We start from the raw sequence: 16,971 nt of genomic DNA on the forward strand, positions 1-16,971 counted from the left end.
GTGGCGTGGCCAGGGCTCCCCGCCGCCAGGTGCTGCCCCCTCCCTCTGCCGCAGCTGTGCAGGCCCCTGCTGTGACCCGGGGCGCCATCCCTCGGCATGGGGGGGCAGTGACCCCCAGGGCGCCATCCCTCGGCATGGAGGGGCAGTGACCCCCAGGGCGCCATCCCTCGGCATGGGGGGGCAGTGACCCCCGGGGCGCCATCCCTCGGCATGGAGGGCAGTGACCCCCGGGGCGCCATCCCTCGGCATGGAGGGCAGTGACCCCCGGGGCACCATCCCTCGGCATGGGGGGACAGTGACCCCCGGGGCGCCATCCCTCGGCATGGAGGGCAGTGACCCCCGGGGCGCCATCCCTCGGCATGGGGGGGCAGTGACCCCCGGGGCGCCATCCCTCGGCATGGAGGGCAGTGACCCCCAGGGCGCCATCCCTCGGCATGGGGGGGCAGTGACCCCCGGGGCGCCATCCCTCGGCATGGGGGGGCAGTGACCCCCGGGGCGCCATCCCTCGGCATGGGGGGGCAGTGACCCCCGGGGCGCCATCCCTCGGCATGGAGGGCAGTGACTCCCGGGGCGCCATCCCTCGGCATGGGGGGGCAGTGACCCCCGGGGCGCCATCCCTCGGCATGGAGGGCAGTGACCCCCGGGGCGCCATCCCTCGGCATGGAGGGCAGTGACCCCTGGGGCGCCATCCCTCGGCATGGGGGGGGCAGTGACCCCCGGGGCGCCATCTCTCGTCATTGGGGGCAGTGACCCCCGGGGCGCCATCCCTCGGCATGGAGGGCAGTGACCCCCGGGGCGCCATCCCTCAGCATTGGGGGGCAGTGACCCCCGGGGCACCATCCCTCGGCATTGGGGGGCAGTGACCCCCGGGGCGCCATCCCTCAGCATGGGGGGGCAGTGACCCCCGGGGCACCATCTCTCGGCACTGGGGGGCAGTGACCCCCGGGGCGCCATCCCTCAGCATGGGGGGGCAGTGACCCCCTGGGGCGCCATCCCTCGGCATTGGGGGGCAGTGACCCCTGGGATGCCATCCCTCGGCATTGGGGGGCAGTGACCCCCGGGGCGCCATCCCTCAGCATGGGGGGGCAGTGACCCCCAGGGCGCCATCCCTCGGCATTGGGGGGCAGTGACCCCCAGGGCGCCATCTCTCGGCACGGGGGGCAGTGGCCCAGGGCAGAGGGCCCCCTGCAGGTGAACCTGGATCCCTGCCGAGGCCTGGGGCACGTGGGCAGCCCAGCTGCCTGGGGGCGTTTACACGTGTGCACAAGCGTGCTCACACACGTGGCCTCTCGCCCACAGGCACGTGGGCGCACTTGTGCGCCGCCAGGTCACGTGCCCACACGGGGGCCACGTGGGTCCCTTCCCCCGCCTGCGGCAGCGGCTCACTTCGGCTTCCCCCGCCCAGGTGCCCTGCAACGCCCCAGCCCCCACGAGCCCGAAAGCAGCGTCGCGGCCTCAGGCAGGAAGCGAGCCGGGGCGAGCCGCGGAGCGCAGGCAGGCAGGAAATGGGCGGCCTGGCCGCCTCCCCCTCCCCCTCCCCCCCCATTCAGGCAGACTCCCCTGCCGGCGCCCGGCGCCCCTCGGACACACCCCGCATCACCCGCAGGCAGGGCCCTGCCCCGGCTCACCCGCCGGCTGACGTGTGCCCCCGCTGGAGTAACACGCAAGGGAACGTGCCAGTGGGCACGGCCGGGCCGATGCGCCCGACAGGACCCCTGGCCTGGGGCCCCCGGCTTGGCCCTGGAGCCTGTCGGGGAGCGTGGGGGTGGGGAAGCTGCTTTCCTGCACCCGCCGTGCCGCGCCGAGCCAGATAACAGCCCGGCGGCTGGGGCTGCAATCTGCCGGGCGCAGGCGGCGTCTGGCTGGGTGGGTCCATGGGAGCTTCGCCCTCGGCGAAGGCCCCGGACGCAGCTCACCGTGGGCCTGGGCTGTGCAGCTGCGGGTGTCAGCTGGGGACCTGGCTTGGGGCCGGTGGCACCCGCAGGGCGTGGCCGGGGCGGAAGGGATGGGGGTGCAGCGGGCGCCCACCTCAGCGGCACCCATGGGCCCTCTGTCGTCATGGTGACAGTGCCGCTCTCGCCTGGCTCTGGGCCGTGATCACACCAAGCTCTGCAGCCTCAGTTGCCCCCGTGGCCCCTCCAGTCCCTGCCCCAGGCCTCATCCACATCTCCCGCTCAGGCCACCCGGTCTGGCCCTGCACCGCTGGCTTCACACCTCGTGGGGTCTCGGGGCTGTGGCTGGCTGAATGTCGCCCCCAGGCAGGAGGCCAGCCTGGGCCCCTGCCTCCAGGCACCGTGTGGTGCCCCAGCCCCACATTTCAGTGCTCAGCAGGGTCTGTGTCCCAGTGAAACCTGCGCAGCGCAGGCCACCTGCGTCCCGGCAGTCCCGGCCCAGTGCAGGCCGCCTGCGTCCCGGCGGTCCCGGCCCAGTGCAGGCCGCCTGCGTCCCGGCGGTCCCGGCGCAGAGCAGGCCGCCTGCGTCCCGGCGGTCCCGGCCCAGTGCAGGCCACCTGCGTCCCGGCAGTCCCGGCCCAGTGCAGGCCGCCTGCGTCCCGGCGGTCCCGGCCCAGTGCAGGCCGCCTGCGTCCCGGCGGTCCCGGCCCAGTGCAGGCCGCCTGCGTCCCGGCGGTCCCGGCGCAGAGCAGGCCGCCTGCGTCCCGGCGGTCCCGGCCCAGTGCAGGCCGCCTGCGTCCCGGCGGTCCCGGAGCAGAGCAGGCCGCCTGCGTCCCGGCGGTCCCGGCCCAGTGCAGGCCGCCTGCGTCCCGGCGGTCCCGGCCCAGTGCAGGCCGCCTGCGTCCCGGCGGTCCCGGCCCAGTGCAGGCCGCCTGCGTCCCGGCGGTCCCGGCCCAGTGCAGGCCGCCTGCGTCCCGGCGGTCCCAGCGCAGAGCAGGCCGCCTGCGTCCCGGCGGTCCCGGCCCAGAGCAGGCCGCCTGCGTCCCGGCGGTCCCGGCCCAGAGCAGGCCGCCTGCGTCCCGGCGGTCCCGGAGCAGAGCAGGCCGCCTGCGTCCCGGCGGTCCCGGCGCAGAGCAGGCCGCCTGCATCCCGGCGGTCCCGGCCCAGTGCAGGCCGCCTGCGTCCCGGCGGTCCCGGCGCAGAGCAGGCCGCCTGCGTCCCGGCGGTCCCGGCGCAGAGCAGGCCGCCTGCTTCCCGGCGGTCCCGGCGCAGAGCAGGCCGCCTGCGTCCCGGCGGTCCCGGCGCAGAGCAGGCCGCCTGCTTCCCGGCGGTCCCGGCGCAGAGCAGGCCGCCTGCGTCCCGGCGGTCCCGGCGCAGAGCAGGCCGCCTGCGTCCCAGCGGTCCCGGCCCAGTGCAGGCCGCCTGCTTCCCGGCGGTCCCGGCGCAGAGCAGGCCGCCTGCGTCCCGGCGGTCCCGGCGCAGAGCAGGCCGCCTGCTTCCCGGCGGTCCCGGCGCAGAGCAGGCCGCCTGCGTCCCGGCGGTCCCGGCGCAGAGCAGGCCGCCTGCATCCCGGCGGTCCCGGCCCAGTGCAGGCCGCCTGCTTCCCGGCGGTCCCGGCGCAGAGCAGGCCGCCTGCGTCCCGGCGGTCCCGGCGCAGAGCAGGCCGCCTGCTTCCCGGCGGTCCCGGCGCAGAGCAGGCCGCCTGCGTCCCGGCGGTCCCGGCGCAGAGCAGGCCGCCTGCGTCCCGGCGGTCCCGGCGCAGAGCAGGCCGCCTGCGTCCCAGCGGTCACCCTTTCCCTGCTGCTCCCTGCAGGTGGGTCCGGGAGTTCCTCAATGACGAGAACAAGGGCCTGGACGTGCTGGTGGAGTATCTCTCCTTTGCGCAGTGCTCGGTGATGTAAGTACCACGGCCAGGTGGCTCTGGGGGCGGCTGCGACATCTTGTCCAGTGGGCAGCGTGGGTGAGGTGGCCCTTTGCAGGCTCTGCCCTCGGGTCTTGGCCGTGCCCGGCGCCACAGGACTCCCTTCTTCTGCCTCTCAGGGTGGAGGCAATGTCCCACATAGCCCCAAGTGGGGGGTGTGAGAACCCGGCGGCCACCTGCCCTGAAGAGCTCGGAGCTGGGTCCGTGCCTCGGCTCTCGCCGCACTCCTGCCCTCGCCGGGCGTGAGCATTTCCTCTGCCATCGTGCTGCTGCTGCGTCGCGTGCCTGGGCTCGAGGTCGGGCAGTGGCACTCCCACGCTCCCCTCTCCAGCCCTGGCTCGGGCACAGTACAGTGGGTGGCTTTCCGCAGTGCCGGGCAGCTGCCTGGGGCATCTCTCGCCTCCCGGCCACTGGCCAAGTCTGTGCCCGGGCGGCGGATTTCCCACCTTGCTGCGGGGTGGCCAGGCAGGGCGGTCGCTGCTTGGAACAGGGACGGGGTTGTCCGAGCCCGTAGCACTAGGCTGTGATGACTGCTGCCTGCCGTGAGCCGGGGCAGCTGTCTGCTCCGGGGGTTCCTGCCCTGGCACCAGGGTCTTTGCTGCTCCATCCGCCCGCCCTGCTGCTGCTCGGCGTCTGTGCGCTTGCAGCCCCCTCGCCCCCGCTTTGGCAGCCGCCGGCCACGCCGCTGTGCCGTGTCGCTCTCCCGCCCAGGTTTGACTTGGAGGGGCTGGAAGGTGGCGAGGACGGTGCGCTGGAGAAGCTGCGATCCTGGAGCAGGTCCATCGAGGATCTGCAGCGCCCCACAGCCCTGCCGCCCCCCTTCGCCAACAGCCTGGCCCGCTCCGCGCGCCCGCCCGCCCCGCGGTAGGTACCCACCTCCTCCCCACCAGCCCCCCACCCTCCCCTGTCCTGCAGTGGGTTCTCAGCTCCCCTGCCCTGAGGTAGGTTCCCCTCCTCCCCCCTGCAGACAGTTCCCCTCCCCAGCTCTGCGGCCCCGTCTCGCTCCCGCCTGTCATGCGTATACACTGTGGGCCCTGCGGTCCATCACCCTCCCCCGGTGCCCCCTGCGTCTGCCTGCTCCGCTCTGCGCTGTGCATCGTCTGCTCCCCTCCTGGGACCCTCACGTCCTTCTCCCTTCTCGCTTCCCAGGTGGCCTGTGCCATCTTCTCCTGCCTCCACTGGGGTCACTAACACGCCCTCATCTCTCTGCTTCCAGGGCTCATCTCCCTCTCACTCTGCCTGCCCGTCTGTCTGGCCTGTGCTCTCTCTCTCTGTCCTCTGGCTGGGTCTGCCCCGCCTCGCGCTGGGTAAGTACCTGCAGGGCCCAAGGCCCTCTCCCATGCTGCGCTGTGCCTTTCCGCTCCGCTCTGCCGTGTGCGCGGGGGTGGCATGCACATGTGAGTGTGCACGTGGGCAGTCGTCCATGCGTGTGGGCGTTTGTGCATGTACGTGTACATCTTTCTTTTCTGGCCCTTTCCTCCTTCCACCTGCCTCCCTCTCTCTCTGTGTCCCCAATTCCTGCAGGGTTCCCCTGTCCAGAGTGCCTCTCCCTCCTCCCACACCCTCTGTGCTCACACCCCTGCTCTGCCTGGCCCCTCCACAGATCCAGTGTGACCAGCGACTCCCTGCCCTCCTCCCCACCCCACCACGTGCGCTGCCCTGCCCTGCCCTGCCTGCTCCCTGTGGTGCCACCCTTGGCCTTGCTGCCCTGTCAGCGCTGCTTGGAGCCGAGCCAGGGGAGGGATGTCTCTGTGCATGCAGCGGGGGTGGGGGCAGGATGGGCCGGGGCAGCGTATGGACAGGACGTGGCGCCCGGACTCCTGGGTTCTGTTCCCAGCAGTCCTCGCTGGCTCCATGGCTGGGTTTCCCTTCTGCGGCGCAGGTCCCCTGGTGCGATCGGGAAGGGGACAGGGCGCCCTCCAGGGCCTGGGCCGAGCCGAGCCCTCCCCCATGGCCCGACGGGGAGGCAGAGCGCTGCGGTGCTGGCTGCCTGCGCGTGCCAGGGCTGGGGGAGGCGCTGAGCCGGAAGAGTTCCAGGTTCTTTGGCTGGAGGGACTGCGAGCTCCCCTGGGGCACTGGGGCCTGCTCTGGCCGAGGCGCTGGCCAGCCCGTGGGCCCTCCTGGGTCACTCACTGCTGGCACCCGTGTCGTTGCAGCTGCAGCACCTTGCCCAGCCGCAGGGCGCTGAAGAACTCACGGCTGGTGAGCCAGAAGGACGACGTGCATGTCTGCATCATGTGTCTGCGTGCCATCATGAACTACCAGGTACCAGCGCCTGCTCACAGTGGGCTGCGGGGGATGGTGTGGGCACGTGGCACCTCCCGGCCACGGTCTCCGGGGGACGGCATGGGTACGTGGCACCTCCCCTGACACAAGTCTTGGGAGACAGCGTGGGCACGTGGCACCTCCCGGCCATGGGCTCCGGGGGACGGTGTGGGCACGTGGCACCTCCCCTGACACAAGTCTTGGGAGACAGCGTGGGCACGTGGCGCCTCCTGGCCATGGGCTCCGGGGAACGGCGTGGGCACGTGGCGCCTCCCGGCCATGGGCTCCGGGGGACGGCGTGGGCACGTGGCACCTCCTGGCCATGGGCTCCGGGGGACGGTGTGGGCATGTGGCACCTCCCCTGACACAAACCTTGGGGGACGGCGTGGGCACGTGGCCAGTGGCAAGAGTCTGTGGGCTGCTCCAGACAAAGCCCTGCCGGCCAGCAGCTGCCCTCTCCCAGGCTGGTGGGAAGCAGAGCAGCCGAGCTGGTCGGAGCCCTGTTCTTAGCCACGCTGCTGGAGCTAACGCCCTGCTCTCTGCCTCTCCCTCCCAGTATGGATTCAACCTGGTGATGTCCCACCCCCACGCCGTCAATGAGATCGCACTCAGCCTGAACAACAAGAACCCCAGGTGAGGTGCCAGCACCCCACCCTGGCTGTGCCAGGCTTGGAGCGCAGGCGGCAGCAGAGGGGGACCCTCCTGTGCCCCAACCCTAGCTCTGGGGGAGGAAGGCAGGGCAGGGCAGGGCAGGGTTGGGGCTGCACTGTGGTGCCAGCCGGAGCCACGCAGGACATGCCGCAGACCCCTGAGCTTGGCTGGTGGCAGCCACAGACCCGGTGCAGTGAGCGAGTGAGTTGGGGGCATCACAGCCCGGTTCCCTTTGGGCTCCCAGGCTTCCTGGGACCCCGCTGTGATGGAGTTCAGGGGGTCCCCATGCACTGCACCCTGGCTGCAGGCAGGAGTGACTCTCACTCAGCAGGTAGAATAGGAAGTTTATTAGGCGACAGAGGCCCAGTTTCTTACAGAAGAGTCAGTGCAGCAGTCAGAGACAGTCATTCCAACCCAACCTGGGGAGAGGAGCCCGAGGAGGGCCCCTCTGGGGTGTAGCTTCCCCCTCACCCAGCTGGCTGCCTTCCAGCTCCCTCTCCCCCCAGCCTCTAACTGCACCCTCTGATTCCAAAACCCCCTTTGGCTCCTCCCTCCTCTTTGTTCAGGGCTGAGGTGTTATCTGCCAGCCTAGGTTATAGCCCCAGGGTCATCCTTAGCCGCTGAGAGCTGCTCTGCTTGTCTCACACCTCCAGCCTGAGTCTCACACATGCACCCCCCACTCCATCACACCCGCTGAGAGTGGCTGCCAGCTAGGAGGGAGCTGCGGCAGCCACCGGCCATTCTGGGCAGCAGGTGTGAAATGCACAGGAGGGTCTGAGTCCGGCCGGGGGTCACTGCCCACAGCCGCTGGCTGCCCAGATCCCCACCGATGGACCTGGCATCGTGTGTGCCTGAGGGGACTTGCCCCAGCCCAGTCCAGGCTGGGAATGGGCCCAGGCAGACAGCAAGTCCCGGGCAGGGCAGGGCAGGGCTGGCTGGAGGGTGGGGCTCATGGTGCTGCTGGTTGTCCCCTAGGACCAAGGCTCTGGTGCTGGAGCTGCTGGCGGCCGTCTGCCTGGTGAGGGGGGGTCACGAGATCATCCTCGCTGCCTTCGACAACTTCAAAGAGGTGAGCCCGGCTCCCACACGCGTCCCGGAGATGCCAGGGCAGGGAGGCGCATGGGGGCAGCTCGCAGCTGGGTGGCCCTGCCTGGGGGGCCAGGGGCTGCAGGTGGAGGGATCCCGCAGTTAATTAACAAAAGGGAACGTGCCCTTGTGCTGGGTGATGGGCGTAAGCCGTAGGGAGATTGACAAGTGAAGCTAGTCACACCCACAGGTGCAGGCGCCTGCCCTGGGGTCAGGGCGCCTCGTGCGAGCAGCAGAGTTGGCAGCAGTGCTATGGGGGGGCATCTGTTAACCCGCCCGCGGGCTCCTCATGAGAGCGGTGTTGGTGCTGCCGGTGAGGCCATTAACCCGCCCGTGGGCTCCTCGTGCGAGCGACGTTGGCGCTGCCAGTGCCGGCCGTTAACCCGCCCTTGGGCTCCTCGTGCGAGCGGTGTTGGTGCTGCCGGTGAGGCCGTTAACCCGCCCGCGGGCTCCTCATGAGAGCGGTGTTGGTGCTGCCGGTGAGGCCGTTAACCCGCCCTTGGGCTCCTCGTGCGAGCGGCGTTGGCGCTGCCAGTGCCGGCCGTTAACCCGCCCGCGGGCTCCTCATGAGAGCGGTGTTGGTGCTGCCGGTGAGGCCGTTAACCCGTCCGCATGAAAGTGACGTTGGCGCTGCCAGTGCCGGCCGTTAACCCGCCCTTGGGCTCCTCGTGCGAGCGGCGTTGGCGCTGCCGGTGAGGCCGTTAACCCGCCCTTGGGCTCCTCGTGCGAGCGACGTTGGCGCTGCCAGTGCCGGCCTTTAACCCGCCCTTGGGCTCCTCGTGCGAGCGGTGTTGGCGCTGCCGGTGAGGCCATTAACCCGCCCGCGGGCTCCTCGTGCGAGCGGCGTTGGCGCTGCCAGTGAGGCCGTTAACCCGCCCGCGGGCTCCTCGTGCGAGCGATGTTGGCGCTGCCAGTGAGGCCGTTAACCCGCCCGCGGGCTCCTCGTGCGAGCGGCGTTGGCGCTGCCGGTGAGGCCGTTAACCCGCCCGCGGGCTCCTCGCAGGTGTGTAAGGAGGTGCACCGCTTCGAGAAGCTCATGGAGTATTTCCGCAGTGAGGAGAGCAGCATCGACTTCATGGTGAGCATCCTCTGGGCTGGGTGGGGGGAGCCGTCAGCGGCAGAGGGGACAGCGCTGCCCCCAGGGACCTGCCCGGTCGCGCCCAGCTCAGGCAGGGATGGGGCCCGCCCCCCGCTGGAGGCCAGGCAGTGGGGGTGTCCTGCGCCCGTGCGGTTCCCTGCATGGCGTCTCTCCCCACAGGTGGCCTGCATGCAGTTCATCAACATCGTGGTGCACTCGGTGGAGGACATGAACTTCCGGGTTCACCTGCAGTACGAGTTCACCAAGCTGGGCCTGGAGGAGTTCCTGCAGGTAGAGCCGGCCCTGGCCTCCCCGCTCTGTGCTGGGGCGTCCCAGGGCCCCCAGGCAGCACAGGAGACGGACAGCGGCCGGGCTGCATCTGCCCCCCCAGGAACCCTGCGATAGGGAGAGGATCTGCCCCCAGTCTGCTCCTGCTGCCCCGCCACAGGCTCTGAGGGCCAGCGTGGGCGTGTGCCGCCTCCCCTGCCCCAGAGCTGGGGCTCAAGGAAGCCCTGGGACAGGAGGTTTCGCGTCCATGTGACTGACGGAGGAAGCGGCGTTAGGCTGCCGAGCTGGTGATTGGCTCCCCCAGGCTCTGGCAGGGAAGATGCCCCCCCGCCCTAGCTGCACCGTGCCTCAGTTTCCCTCCCTGTGCAGCAGGTGCGGCGCCCGGGCAGAGCTGCAGCAGGGCTGGCCAGCGGGTGCCCTGAGCTGGCAGGCAGCTGCAGAGGAGGGGTCAACGGGTGGGCGAGGGCTCTGGTGGGTTCCAGGCTGGGCACCTGCCCTGACGCTGGTCCTCCCCGCAGAAGTCGCGGCACACGGAGAGCGAGAAGCTGCAGGTGCAGGTCCAGGCCTACCTGGACAACGTCTTCGACGTGGGGGGGCTGCTGGAGGACGCAGAGACCAAGAACGTGGCGCTGGAGAGGGTGGAGGAGCTGGAAGAGCACGTGTCCCACGTAGGGATCCGCGGCCCAGCTGCTCCACGGAGCTGGGGCCCCTCAGGCCGAGTGGGATGCCGGCCCCCCACCTGCTGAGTGTGCAGAATTGTGGGGGCTGGAGGGTCTGGCTGGAGCTGGCACCGGGGTCGGGTGCGGGGCTCGCTCGTACCTTGTCCGCCAGATTCTTCCTTGGGCGCTGGGGACACCCCATTGCCCCGGCGTGTCATGGGCCTGTCTGCGGTCGGGTGGGGGCTTTGTGTTCTGTCTGTGCCCAAGGTGGGGTCTGGGTCTGAACCTGCTGCCCAGGTTCCTGCCAAACTGGTGGCCAGCAGCTAGGGCATACAGAAGGTCCTTGCCGTGCCCCTTGTAACAGGTGCCTGTGGTTGGGGCGTACGGCAGGTCCGGCTGTGCCATGGCCTGGGTAACAGCTGCCCCTGGTTGGCAGCGGCGGTGGCCAGGGTGTACGGCAGGTTCTGGCCGTGCCATGGCCTGGGTAACAGCTGCCCCTGGTTGGCAGCGGCGGTGGCCAGGGCGTACGGCAGGTTCTGGCCGTGCCATGGCCTGGGTAACAGCTGCCCCTGGTTGGCAGCGGCGGTGGCCAGGGCGTACGGCAGGTTCCGGCCATGCCATGGCCAGGGTAACAGCTGCCCCTGGTTGGCAGGGGCGGTGGCCAGGGCATACGGCAGGTTCCGGCCGTGCCGTGCCTTGGGTAACAGCTGCCCCTGGTTGGCAGCGGCGGTGGCCAGGGCGTACGGCAGGTTCTGGCCGTGCCATGGCCTGGGTAACAGCTGCCCCTGGTTGGCAGCGGCGGTGGCCAGGGCGTACGGCAGGTTCTGGCCGTGCCATGGCCTGGGTAACAGCTGCCCCTGGTTGGCAGGGGCGGTGGCCAGGGCGTACGGCAAGTTCCGGCCTGCCGTGCCTCGGGTAACAGCTCTCCCTGGTTGGCAGAGCTGGTGGCCAGGGCATACGGCAGGTTCTGGCTGTGCCATGGCCTGGGTAACAGCTGCCCCTGGTTGGCAGAGCCGGTGGCCAGGGCGTACAGCAGGTTCTGGCCGTGCCTCGGGTAACAGCTGCCTCCTGCTCTTGCTGCAGTTGACAGAGAAGCTGCTGGACCTGGAGAATGAGACAGTGATGCGAGTGGCTGAGCTGGAGAAGCAGCTGTTGCAGCGAGAGAAGGAGCTGGAGCTGGTCAAGGTATGGGGCAGGGCACGGGCAAGGACCCAGCTAAGGGCCTGGGCGGCTGGCAACCCTGCAGGGGTGGGGAACAGAGCCCCTCGGCAATGGGACCCTGAGCCTATCCTTTGCAGTGAGCCAGAGGTGCACCAGGAGGGGTCCCGGCCCCATTCCCAGCTTGCTCCGGCTCTGCACGTGGCCGTGGGTCTCCTGGAGCTGCTCTGCTAGGGGTGCCCCGGGCCACGTTCCCCTGCCGCGCCACGTGCCGGGCAGCGGGGCTCCGAGTGCGGCCATGGATGTGGGGGGCGTCTCCGCTGGGGAGCAGAGCTGACCGCCCCGTCTGCCGGACAGGAGACCTTCGAGAGCACCACGCACCAGGTGCACACGCTGCGCAGGATTATCAAGGAGAAGGAGGCGGCCTTCCGGCACCACTGGGGCTCCTGCCAGCCAGGGGAGCTGGGCGGAGACCTGCCGCCGCCCCCGGAGGGCCAAGGGGACGTGCTGGACGACGACATCCGCCTCCCAGCCTTGCCTCCCGTGGAGGCTGCCCCCCCTCCCCCACCCCCGCCCCCACCCCCTCCGCCGCCCCTGCCCCCGCCGGCCCCCCCACTGCCAGGTGAGCTCAGCCCCAGCCCGGGCACAGCTGGCAGGAGCCTCCGGAGGAGCCAGTGCTTCATCCCGCCCTCTGTTCCCACAGGCAAGTGCCCCCCTGCCCCTCCGCTGCCCGGGGCCTCACCCTCTGTCGTGCTCACTGTGGGCTTGTCAGGTAGGAAGTGCCCTGTTCCGGAGAGTGACCTGGGAGGCTGTCCTGGCGGGGGGTGTCTCCCTGGAACTGCGCCTCGAGTTCAAGGGCTGGGCTGGGCTGGGCTTGGGCTTGTGGGAGAATTTCCCTCCAAGTTCCCACAGGCTCGGTTCAGTCCAGGCGTGGGCTTGGCAGCTGGGCCTGGGGCTCCTCATGGGCGGGTAGAGCCATGGCATCGCGAGTCCGGCTCCCCCCAGGGCCACCCGCTGACTCCTGTGCCCCGCCCCGCCCCGCCCCGCCCCGCCAGGAGAAGTGGGTGGCAGCCCCAGACGTCCCAGGGAGTCCCTGGCTCCAGTTTAGAAGGGGGTGGGGGTGCCCAGCTCTGGGGGAGGGGCTGTGGTGAATATCGATGGCTGACAACCCAAGTTAGAGCCTCTGGGGTGCTCCCCCCGCGGGACAGAGTCCTGGAGGGGCCAGGGGGCTGCCCCTGCTGTGCCGATCATTCGGCCCCCCCACTGCGCCCTGCAGGGGTCCCCAGGGATCTGGGCAGAGCTGGGGGTTGCGAGAAGCAAATTGCCCCTGTTAGTGGGGGTGGGGGTGTAACACACTGTGGCATTCTGGGATTTGTAGGCTGGGAGGTTGTAGGCTGGGCTGCAGTGCATGCTGGGAAAGGGAGAGGGTATAACACAGGCAGGTGCGGTCCAGGGTGGGGTGGGGCTCTTCCTGCAGCTGGCTGCAAGTGAGGCTGGTGGGCAGCGCTGGGTTCACCCCTGCCCTTGTCCCCAGCCATCCGCATCAAGAAGCCCATCAAGACCAAGTTCCGCCTGCCCGTCTTCAACTGGGCTGCGCTGAAGCCCAACCAGATCAGCGGCACCGTCTTCAGCGAGCTGGATGACGAGAAGATTCTGGAGGTGGGGCTGGCCGGGGCTGGAGCAGCTGGGCTCCGGCCTGGCCGGGGCTGGGGATGGCTGGGCTCTGGCCTGGCAGGAGCTGGGGGGAAGTTGTGGGCAGTTGGGCTCTGGACCAGCAGGGGCTGGGGGGCAGCTGGGCTCTGGACTGGCAGGAACTGGAGGTCGGCCCTCTCCTGCCCTGCCCTGTCTAAACCGCCAGCTGGGGCCAGCAGTGTGATGTGGGGATCTCAGGGGGTGCCCCCCACTTGCCAGGGCCACAGGCACAGCAGAGGCCAGCCCCTCATGGGGTGTCCCCGTTCTGTGGGGATGCCCTGGCTGCCCCCGGTGCTGGGTCCCTGCCATGGCCGGTGCAGTAGAGGTGACCCTGTTCACGTCCCCAGGCTAGTGGGAAGCTGTGGGATGGCCCAGGGTGATGCTGTCTCCTCTCACTCCAGGACCTGGATCTGGACAAGTTCGAGGAGCTCTTTAAGACCAAGGCTCAGGGCCCGGCTGTGGACCTGCTGTGCACTAAGGGCAAAGCCTCGCACAAGGCTGCCAGCAGGGTGACGCTACTGGAGGCCAACCGGGCCAAGAACCTGGCCATCACGCTGCGCAAGGCGGGCCGCAGCCCCGAGGAGATCTGCAGGGCCATCCACACGTAGGTGCCCCTTGCCGGCCGCTCAGGGAAAGCAGCTGGAAGCCCCTGCCTGGCCCCAGCGGGAGCCTCCCCCAGCCCGGCTTGTATGTCTGCCCAGGCTGGGTCAGGGGCTCAGAGGGAGCCCCAGCAGGCGGGGAGAACCTGCTCAGCCCCCAGCCTGACTCCTCTCCCAGGCAGCAGGGTCCCCAGCCTGACTCCAGCTCCCCGGGTGGCAGGGCCCCCGGCCTGACTGGCTGCCGGGCCGGCTGGGTGTGTGACGGGCCCCCAGCCTGACTCTGGCTGCCGGGCCGGCTGGGTGTGTGACGGGCCCCCGGCCTGACTCTGGCTGCCGGGCCGGCTGGGTGTGTGACGGGCCCCCGGCCTGACTCTGGCTGCCGGGCCGGCTGGGTGTGTGACGGGCCCCCGGCCTGACTCTGGCTGCCGGGCCGGCTGGGTGTGTGACGGGCCCCCGGCCTGACTCTGGCTGCCGGGCCGGCTGGGTGTGTGACGGGCCCCCGGCCTGACTCTGGCTGCCGGGCCGGCTGGGTGTGTGACGGGCCCCCGGCCTGACTCTGGCTGCCGGGCCGGCTGGGTGTGTGACGGGCCCCCAGCCTGACTCTGGCTGCCGGGCCGGCTGGGTGTGTGACGGCTGCCGGGCCGGCTGGGTGTGTGACGGCCGCCGGGCGGCAGGTTTGACCTGCAGGCGGTGCCAGTGGACTTTGTGGAGTGCCTGCAGCGGTTCCTGCCGACGGAGGCTGAGGTGAAGCTGCTGCGGCAGTACGAGAAGGAGCGCAAGCCGGTGGAGGAGCTGGCGGATGAGGACCGGTTCATGCTGCACTTCAGCAAGGTGGAGCGGCTGGGGCAGCGCATGGCCATCATGGCCTTCCTAGGCAACTTCCAGGAGAACCTGCAGATGCTCACCCCGGTATGGCCCCACCCAGCTGCAGCCCAGGCCCTGCCCCTGCCCCTCTCTGCGCTCACCTGAGCAGGCCAAGCCGCACACGCTGCAGGCCCTGCCTCAGAGTGGGGCCGTGCGATCCAGGGCCAGGACCCGGGGGCCCTGCTGACACCCCGATGTCAGTGGGGTGATGCCGCTTCGGGCCCATGGGCTCTGGGGCCCACTTATGCCTCAGTGAGCTCTGGCCCCCTGGGATGCACCTAATGGCCCTGGCCCACCCACGTCTGGAGAAGGTGGGTGGGGCTGGCTGAAGCTGCACCCCCCAGAGCCCTTCAGCACAGAGCCTTGGGGGGGCACAGACACTCAAATGCAACCTGCCCCGACCCCTCGCCCCGGGGTGGGACGTACCCCCGTACGCAGTGTGATGGGGTTCTGGGGTCCCCCAAGCTCTGCACCCTGCCCGCAGGCAGGAGAGTCTCTCACTCAGCAGGAGAACAGCGGGTTTATTAGCCGACAGGACACAGCATCGTACAGAGGAGTCAGTACAGCCGGCAGAGACAGCCGGTCCCATCCATGTTGAGGAGAGGAGGCCCCGAGGGGCCCCCAGAGCTGGGGCCTGGCCCCCTTCTTTGTCTCTCTCTCCCTCAGCCCAGACTAACTGCTTCCAACTCCCAGTTCCAGTTCAAACCCCTCAGGCTCCACCTCCTCCTTTGTCTGCAGTACAAAGGTGTTACCTGGTTGTCAGGGTTACCCTCAGCAGGAGCCCCACACCCTCTGTGAGCCACACCCACCCACACAGGTATCCCCCACTCCATCACACGCAGGCCCTGCCCCCTCGCCCTAGGGTGGGACGAACTCATCCCATGTGTTGCCCCATCTCATTCCATGGACAGACACACACCCCATACGCTGTGCCGTCTAGTCCCAGGGATGGATGGACAGGTGGACTGTGATGGGGTTCAGGGGTCCCCAAGCGCTGCCCCTCACCCGCAGGCAGGAGTGTGATGGGGCTCAGGGGTCCCCAAGCGCTGCCTCCCACCCTCAGGCAGGAGCGACTCTCACCCAGCAGGAAGAACAGGAAGTTTGAGGTAACAGAGCCCAGCTCAGCACAGAGGTGTCAGTGCAGCCGGCAGAGACAGTCATTCCAACCCATCCTGGGGAGAGGAGCATGAGGGGAGCCCCTCTGGGGTGTAGCTTCCCCCTCGCCAGGCTGGCGCCCTCCAGCTCGATCTCCCCTCCAGCCTCAACTGCCGCCTCCGATTCAAACCCAGCTCGGCTCCTCCCTGCTCTGTGCTCAGGGCAGAGGTGTTACCTGCCAGCCTGGGGTACAGCCCGGGGCTCATCCTTAGCCGCTGGGAGCTGCTCTGCCTGTCACACACACATCCAGCCTGAGTCTCTCGCGCGCCCCCCACCCCCATCACATGGGCACACGCACACGTCCTGCACTGCCCGGGCTCATCCCAGGGGCCGTGGGCGCTGGCCGGGCTCCAGTAGAGGAGGCCTGCACTGACTTCTCCCTCTTTGCCCCTCCAGCAACTCAACGCCATCATCGCTGCCTCGGCCTCCGTCAAGGCCTCCCCGAAGCTGAAGCGCATGCTGGAGGTGAGTGCCGGCGCTGCAGGGGCGGCCGGGCGTGGGGCTGCGCTGCACAGACAGGGCTAACCGTGCCCCTCGGCTGATGCTGTCCTGCAAAGGGGCATGGCTGGTGGGGGCTGGCAGGGCCTGGGCAGTGAGCTGAGCTAGGGGCCACTGGGGCAGCATGGGAGCCTGCCCGGCTGACTGGTGCGGGAGGCAGCCGGGGCTGGCCCCATTTTACACGTGAGGCAAGTGAGGATCACTGGGCCACTCCCTTGGCATGTGGGGGAGAGATCTAGGGTGGCTGTAAGGCCGCTGTGGTGCAGGAGGTGGCTGGGAGGGTGGTGGCCCCAGCGACTCTGGCTGGCAGTGGTTTCACATCTGACCCTGCCCTGTGGATCCGTTGACAGATCATCCTGGCCCTGGGCAACTACATGAACAGCAGCAAACGTGGCTGCGTCTATGGCTTCAAACTGCAGAGTCTGGATCTGGTAAGGGTCTTCGGGTCACTTGTGTGTCACAGTATCACAGGGCTGGAAGGGACCTCAGGAGGTCATGTAGTCCAGCCCCCTGCTTCAAGCAGGATCAACCCCCACTAAGTCATCCCAGCCAGGACCTTGTCCAGCCGGGACTTAAAAACCTCAAGGGATGGAGAATCCGCCACCTCTCTAGGCAACGCATCCCAGTGCTTCACCGCCCGCCTGGTGAAGTTGTTTTTCCTAATATCTAACCTACACCTCTCCCTCTTCAACTTCAGACCATTGCTCCTTGTTCTGCCATCTGACACCACTGAGAACAGCTTCTCACCCTCCTTTTTAGAGCTCCCCTTCAGGAAGTTGAAGGCTGCTATTAAATCACCCCTAAGTCTTCTCTTCTGTAAACTAAACAAGCCCAAATCCCTCAGCCTCTCCTCATAGGTCTTGTGCTCCAGCCCCTTAATCATTTTTGTTGCCCTCCATTGAAGCTGCTCCGGCAAATCCACATCCTTTTTATACTGGGGGGCCCAAAACTGGACACAATATTCCAGATGTGGCCTCACCAGTGCTGAATAGAGGGGAATAACTACTACTCTAGATCTGCTCAAAATGCTCCTCCTAATGCACCCCAGTACACTGTTAGCCTTCTTGGCTACAAGGTACACTGTTTACTCATATCCAGCCTTTCATCCACCATAACCCTTAGGTCAGTTTCCATTGTACAGCTGCTGAGCCAGTCGGTCCCCAGC

At 68.9% G+C, this 16,971-nt stretch overlaps 1 protein-coding gene across 8 annotated transcripts in view; it reads left to right on the forward strand.

Moving 5' to 3' along the window:
- FMNL3 (formin like 3) overlaps positions 1–16,971 on the forward strand; it is a 46,267-nt gene that overhangs the window by 22,089 nt on the left and 7,207 nt on the right. For 3 of the 8 annotated variants that reach the window (XM_074979745.1, XM_074979746.1, XM_074979751.1), the window contains 15 exons: positions 3,706–3,789; positions 4,525–4,677; positions 5,970–6,078; positions 6,635–6,711; positions 7,705–7,798; positions 8,819–8,893; positions 9,074–9,184; positions 9,700–9,849; positions 10,924–11,025; positions 11,356–11,770; positions 12,533–12,657; positions 13,092–13,294; positions 13,964–14,198; positions 15,705–15,773; positions 16,157–16,237. In XM_074979745.1, coding sequence (XP_074835846.1) covers positions 3,706–3,789; positions 4,525–4,677; positions 5,970–6,078; positions 6,635–6,711; positions 7,705–7,798; positions 8,819–8,893; positions 9,074–9,184; positions 9,700–9,849; positions 10,924–11,025; positions 11,356–11,770; positions 12,533–12,657; positions 13,092–13,294; positions 13,964–14,198; positions 15,705–15,773; positions 16,157–16,237 — 2,083 coding nt within the window. Of the gene's footprint in view, positions 1–3,705; positions 3,790–4,524; positions 4,678–5,038; positions 5,121–5,969; positions 6,079–6,634; positions 6,712–7,704; positions 7,799–8,818; positions 8,894–9,073; positions 9,185–9,699; positions 9,850–10,923; positions 11,026–11,355; positions 11,771–12,532; positions 12,658–13,091; positions 13,295–13,963; positions 14,199–15,704; positions 15,774–16,156; positions 16,238–16,971 lie in introns of those variants that run through there. The other 5 variants (XM_074979747.1, XM_074979753.1, XM_074979749.1 and 2 more) reach the window with 4 other exon arrangements.

The sequence above is a fragment of the Carettochelys insculpta genome, chromosome 29, assembly GCF_033958435.1.
Source record: "Carettochelys insculpta isolate YL-2023 chromosome 29, ASM3395843v1, whole genome shotgun sequence".
NCBI classification, from domain to species: Eukaryota; Metazoa; Chordata; order Testudines; family Carettochelyidae; genus Carettochelys; species Carettochelys insculpta.